At 43.9% G+C, this 6,776-nt stretch overlaps 1 protein-coding gene across 1 annotated transcript; it reads right to left on the bottom strand.

Moving 5' to 3' along the window:
• Positions 1 to 332: 332 nt before the first annotated feature.
• On the bottom strand, positions 333 to 6,337 carry MRPS17 (mitochondrial ribosomal protein S17). Its single transcript, XM_060258853.1, has 3 exons — positions 6,168 to 6,337; positions 2,849 to 2,978; positions 333 to 748 (listed from the first exon to the last, which is right to left on the bottom strand). Exons 2-3 carry the CDS (start codon positions 2,969 to 2,971, stop codon positions 452 to 454), a joined length of 420 nt encoding a protein of 139 aa, XP_060114836.1. The 5' UTR covers positions 2,972 to 2,978; positions 6,168 to 6,337; the 3' UTR covers positions 333 to 451.
• Positions 6,338 to 6,776: the final 439 nt, after the last annotated feature.

Below are 6,776 nucleotides of genomic sequence, written 5' to 3'. Positions count from 1 at the left end.
TCTGCTGCTAAGGCAAGCTGTGTATGTTTCTTCTGAGTGCCTTCCTGTGAAAGAACTGAATCCAACTATTAATGGAGGAGGAAGAGTCTATCATGCATGCCCAACTCCTCTGTGCACCTGCTAGCTCCTCTTCCTTGCACTTTCTTACCTGCTTTTGACTGCAGGTTTTATAGCACTTCCTGAAATTCAATACTAGTTTTATATGATGTAATCTCCAGTGGTTTCTTGGCAAAGAGAAGACTTCAAACTTCTATAAATAATCAACTTATGGTTATTTGTGATTTTTTTTTTTAAAAAAAAGAAGAATGAATGTTCCTGTTCATAGCAAAAGCTAGGTAAGTTAACTCCATTTTATTAACTGCCACCATTTTAAAAACACAGAAGCACCATGCCACATACAACCCCTTCATAGAGGCATGAAAGTCCCATCTTACAAAGCCTCGCCTCCCCTTCATTTATCCGAAGAGGAAACAGTGAGCTCTTGGAGTTTTTCACTAAGGAAGCTGGTGTCTCTATCGGTGAGGTTTTCTGAGTCTGAGTCTGTTACACTTTCCAAGAGTTTCGATCCGGCACAGGGCTTCCCGGTCACAGGATCAATAATTTTCCCAACCTTGTACACGATTTCTGCCAGTTCATGTTTCACATGCTTGCTTCTCCGCACTGGCAAAGCTTTCAGAAGGACAATGTCTCCCACAAGGCACTGCTGCTGAGGATCGTGAGCAAAATAAGTTTTCCGCTTGTTATAGAACTGCAGGAGAAGACAGAAGAATTATGTTTAGAGTGAAATAAGTTTAAAGCTTTACTGTCAATCAGCTTTTCCCCCCACCCAAACTGCACTCCGTTCGGACTGGAAGGAAGCAATGTAGATGTGGATGAATTAAAATACCGTCACTTATCTAAAACCTTTTACTGATTGTAAGAATATAGCATAATGACTAAGCTCTTCCCCTCCAAATTCTTTCAGGGGAGATATCATTGAGTACCTTTATGTGATAGACTCTGTACCTGTGGAGCAAATATTCTCGACTCAATTCAGCATATATTGCTTGATTGTTCCATATATCATAATCTCCGTAAGGAACTATCTTGCAAGCTTTCTTTCTCCCCAGATCCATCTACTCCGCCATCCTGTCGTTATTTACTGAATGACAGTGGGAGGTTACTGAGGCTGTGGCAAAATTTTCGGTTGACATTCTTAAATGTAAATCTGATCTTGTATAAATGCACATATAATCTCTGTTTCTTTTTGATTTGATCACCTATGTTTAACTTTTTACATTCTGTGTACTCTTATTTGCAATTGTTATGCCATTAAAGGTTTGGAATTCGACTAAACTGTGACGTTCATAGTTCAAATCTCCTTTTCAGCTATGAACTCACTTCAGTGGCCTACGCCATTATTCTGCCAGCCTTAGCTCCCCTCCATCGCACTCCAGTTTTCTCTGTCATGGAGGACAGCTCATCCTGGAAGGAGCGTGCTGGAGGGCACAGCATTCAAGCAACTGGCATTCTAACACCTATGACAAAGCAGCAACTGGTTTCTCCCTGCTTGCCTCACAGGACATTAAAGATCTCAGCTTGGGAGGAAAGGGCTAAAGCAGGGTTGGCCAACGGTAGCTCTCCAGATGTTTTTGCCTACAACTCCCGTCAGCCCCAGGCATTGGCCATGCTTGCTGGGGCTGATGGAAGTTGTAGGCAAAAAAACATCTGGAGAGCTACCGTTGGCCACTCCTGGACTAAAGCATTCACTCAGCCACAGGGACTAACATGTTGGGAATGGGACAGGAAAGATAAGAAATTGTTAATGTATTTTTAAAGTACTGAGGATGTTGTAACTGAAAATACATGATATAAACTAAGCAGCCATTATCCCTAACAATATGGAAATCCCAGGATCCTACACGCAACCCATTCAAAAGCAGTTTCCAAGGCTGCTTTCAAATTGTAAATTCCCACTGAGTTCTATTCTACAAAAGCTTATGCTAGGAATAAAGACTTGTTAGCCCACCACCACTGTGCAGCTGCTAGCTCCTCTTCCTTCATATAATAAAAATATTGTTTATTTTTGCTGTATCAAGCTAACACAACTTCCCCATGAAGCTCAAAGTGCTTTAAACACCCCTTCCCCCAGGATGTCTTGTTCATTGGTCCATCAGCGCTCACACTGTCTGCATGTAAATCTAAGCACTGCAAGTACACATTTTTGGACACTCTTTGCACTAAACAGCATCTTGAAATGGAATTATGCAGCTCCCTGCTGCCACTTTCTACATTTCAAAATACACATTTTCTCATAAGCTAACTGTTATTTTATCTTGAATGGAAGAGGAGCAGAACCCCTCAGGATAGCCAGGTCATCAGTTATGTTTGCACTACCCAAGCAAAGACCTACTCCATTTCAGAGACAGTACATATATGAACATATGAACATATGAAGCTGCCTTATACTGAATCAGACCCTTGGTCCATCAAAGTCAGTATTGTCTTCTCAGACTGGCAGCTGCTCTCCAGGGTCTCAAGATGAGGATTTTCATGCCTTCTTGCCTGGACCCTTTTTGGAGATGCCGGGGATTGAACCTGGAACCTTCTGCTTACCAAGCAGATGCTCTACCAATGAGCCACAGTCCCTCCCAAGTACTACAAGCTCCTTACCTTAGCTGAGCCATGTAACCAGCACCATAAAGCATCATTTGCGGTTGGAAGAGAAAGATAGCAGGGGAGGGAGAGAGAAGTAAAAGAGGGAGGGAGGAAGGAAGTCCTTCATAGTTGTAGGAGAATTTAAACTCAGCTTTCCCATATCTGAGCCCCAACATAAACCACTCTGTCCAACACCCTTTGAATACTTTACCTTTAATAAGTAAGGATCCAGCACCAGCCTTGTTACTCTCACTTTGGCAGTCTTCTGCATTTTGGTCCCAATGACTTTCCCTATGATCCATTTGGCATGGACCGCTCCACGCAACGCAGACATGCTCCGGCTATGGGAGGAAAGAAGGAAAACTCTCTACATGACCAGTTCAGTTTCAGTTTATTTCAATTTATATCCCGCCCTTCCCGCCGAAGCGGCTCAGGGCGGCTCACAACATATAAAATCTAACATAAAGTCTGGCTTTAAAATACATCAATTTACAACAATTACTTTAAAAATACATCAATTTAGACAATTTAAAACAGTGAAATAATAAAACATATAGAACAAGCGTTCTGCCAAAATGATACACTACAACCTTCCATAAAGTTTCCAATGTCAGTTAGTTATAGGCCAGCCAGAAGAGGGCTGTCTTGCAGGCACTGCGGAACTGCCCAAGGTCCCGCAGGGCCCTCACTTCTTCCGGCAGCTGGTGTCCCATGGCCCTATAAGTATCAATTCTGGCTGTCAGGAATTGGAAGTATCCATCCAACAGTGACTCCAGCACCTTTCAAAACCATAAACTACACCAGCGTAGCCTGAGCTCATCAGAACTTTAATGTTAAGCAGAGGTGGCCACAGTTAGAACTTGGATGGGAGACCACCAAGGCAGACTGGGGTTGCTATACAGAGGAAGGCAATGGTAAACCACCTCTGCTTGTCTCTTGCCTGGAATGCCTCATGGATGGGGCTGCCATGATTCAGCTGCAACCTGAAGGCACGCTGTTGATCTTCTTATACCAGATCAGCTCACCACTGTCTACTCTGACTGGTTGAGGCTCAAGCAGAGGAAAGTATTTATCAGTGCCTCGTTCTCACAGTTCTCACAATGGAGCAAAGTAAGCAATGGGGTCCCACAAGGATTGATACTGGGATCGGCATTATTTAATTTATTCATAAATGATCTGGTACTAAGGGTGAGTAATGTAGTGATTAAGTTTGCAAATGACACAAAATTATTCAGGATGGTTAAAACCAAGGCTGACTGTAAAGAGCTCCAAGAGGATCTCCATAGACTGGGTGAGTAGGCAAACTATGCAGCAAATGAAGTTCAGTGCTGGTAAGCGTAAGGCACACTGGGACGGGAAAAAAAATCCCAACTTCAAGCATAGGCTAATGGGGTTTGAACTTGCTGAGACTGAGAGGGGAAAAGATCTTGGAGTTGTAGTAGATAGCTCAATGAAAGGGTCAATTCAGTGTGCTGCAGCAGTGAAAAAGGCAAACTCTGCTGCCACATTCTATATCCAAGCCTAATTTATTCCATGGTGTACATTGCCCTTTTTTTTAGAGGGGAAGGCGGTTCAAAATCTCTGCAGGGGGTTGAACTAGATGACCCTGGAGGTCCAGAGAAGATGAGAATGATCATGGTTTTTATTTTGACAAAGATATTTCAGGATTCTTGGTAGTCACAGTAATTTGGCACTGGATGACTCTGAGGTTTCTTCCTTTGATTAATGGGTCTTGACTTCTCACCAAAATGAAAGACTTTTTCTTTTACTAAAATCAGTCCCCAAAATGGTCATTTTTCTGGGTGACCAGCAGCAAGTAAGAATCTTTCTAAGGCAACCACACAAAGACTGCTTACAAAACTTGGCGCTCATGCATACATAGGCAGGCTAAATACAAGTTTGGTTTGCAAGGCATGTTCTTGAAAGGGAGCAATTTGGTAGCAGGGATAGAATGTTTTCCCAGTGCACTGTCGTGATGATGGCCCAAAAGCCAATGCTTCTGTAATAGCACATGAGTCATGTAAGCACCACAGCTAAATGAACCCTCCCAAACTAAATAGCTCCAATTTAAAAACAAGTTACTCCAGAACAACTAGTCTGCCTTGACTCCGGAACACATGCAATGGACTCAAACGCTGAAACTCTGGTTTTGCTTTTCATTTATTAAGCCAGTTTATACAGTTTTGAGTGTTGGAACAGGAGCAAGGAGACCTATGTCACAGTACAAGGACTTTTGGGTCTGATTCAACAGGGCTCCATTTATACTAAAGCCTAGAAGCAGGGCACAAAGGAAACATCCCTCCCCTCCCATTCAACTTTCAGCAATCACAAGGAAACCAGAGATGCCATTGTAGTTACCATGTCTAAATGTCCCTGTATTTAGAAACAACTCTGAAGTACACCGTTGTGTATGTGTAAAGTACCATCAAGTAGTCACAGTCGACTTATAGCAACCCTGTAGGATTTTCAAGCTATGAGATGAACAGAAGTGGCTTTTCATTGCCCATCTCTGTGTCATGACCCTGGTATTACTTAGTAGCCTCTCATCCGAATACTAACCAGGTCCAACCCTGCTTAGCTTCTGAGATCTGAAAAGAGCCTGAGCTATCCAGATCAGCACAACCATTGTTACATCGCTGATATTTCAAACACAAATAAAGGCATATATTAGAGCTTCTTGTTGAAAGAATGCCCAATCTTCCAGAGCTCTTCCTAATTTCCCACCCAAGCAGAACTGTCTGCCAAGTAAGGCAAAGATGTTCTGCCAGGTGTTTGGTTGAAGACAGTGACAGTTCCATCTTCCTGGCGCTTCTACTCCCTGCCTCTCCACGAGGCAGTGGCACAACTGAAATTCTTCATATCATCTTTTAGGCTGATAGTTCTGTTTTTGCTAGTTTTAATCATGTATTATATTAATTTATTCCATGGTGTACATTGCCCTGTTTTTTAGAGAGGAAGTTCAAAATCTCTGCAGGGGGTTGAACTAGATGACCCTGGAGGTTCCTTCCAACTCTATGATTCTAAAATCCAATTTAATAAATAGAAAATAAATAAAAAGACCAGTGGCCGTGCCCCACATCAAGTGGCGCCGAATCCGACAGGCTAAGTCTGTGATCACACACACTAAATAACGCACTTTCAATCCAGTTTCAATGTGCTTTCCAACTGGATTTTTGACAGTTCACACAGCTGGAAAGCGCACTGAAAGTGGATCAAAAGTGCATTATTTAGTGTGTGTGTCTGTATGATTGCAGCCTTACTGGCTGCAGAGGCAGGCAACGGCAAATCACCTTTGCTCACCTCTTGCCTTGAAAACTCCACGACAGGTCGCCGAAGTCAGTTGGTACTTGATGGTACACTATTGCCATACCAACCGGCTCTCCTCCACAGTTATCTGCTCACGGTGCCATCCCTGTCCAACTGCCCACCCCCCTTGGCGGGGCTCGACCCTCAGCCCCCCCCCCCTACCAGGGCGCCCCCTACTCCCCTTCCTTCCGCGCCGGCCACCCCCCCCCCCCCGCGAAACTTACTTGGTCTCGAAGCCGGGAACCAGGAGGGGGGAGGGGTAGAGTAACAACAGAATGAAAAGGCGGGGCTAGAAGCGGAAGTGCTGCTCACTTCCGTGGCACGTTTAGGTGAGAAGGGCGTGACCTAGCTATACGTTCTAGGAGTTGTTCGTGTGGCTCAGTGGTTAGGAGGCGAGTTGTGTTGGTTCAAGGGCTGGACGCTAGAGGTCGCTGTTGGACAGATTTTTTTTTTAATTCAAAAATTGTTCGCTGTGGTTGCTTAGGCAATGCGGAGGCTGTGTTTTGTGATTAGCGAGCCAAGCATTGTTTTCAGTTTTAGAGAGGTTAAGACAGCTGATGGGGAGGCTTACATTCGACACGAGTATGCAATGGTTGGGGAGGGGGCGAGCTGTTTTGATTTGAGTTTATTGAAGAAACTTGTTTTCTGTCTTTCTCTTTGAAGCACAGCATCTTTTTTCTGCAATGGAGGTGTGGAAGGAAAGTGATAGTCCTTCTCACTCGAGGTTTTTGTCGTGTGTGGTGTGGTGGAGGGGACAGAATTCCTGTGCTCCACAACTGCCATAAATTCTACAAATGCAACAAATGTTATTGTATGTGGTTGACGGGTGGAGA

Source organism: Heteronotia binoei, chromosome 18 (assembly GCF_032191835.1).
Source record: "Heteronotia binoei isolate CCM8104 ecotype False Entrance Well chromosome 18, APGP_CSIRO_Hbin_v1, whole genome shotgun sequence".
NCBI classification, from domain to species: domain Eukaryota; kingdom Metazoa; phylum Chordata; class Lepidosauria; order Squamata; family Gekkonidae; genus Heteronotia; species Heteronotia binoei.
Note: the sequence above shows the minus strand (reverse complement) of the source record. Positions and strands in the feature narration are given on the sequence as shown.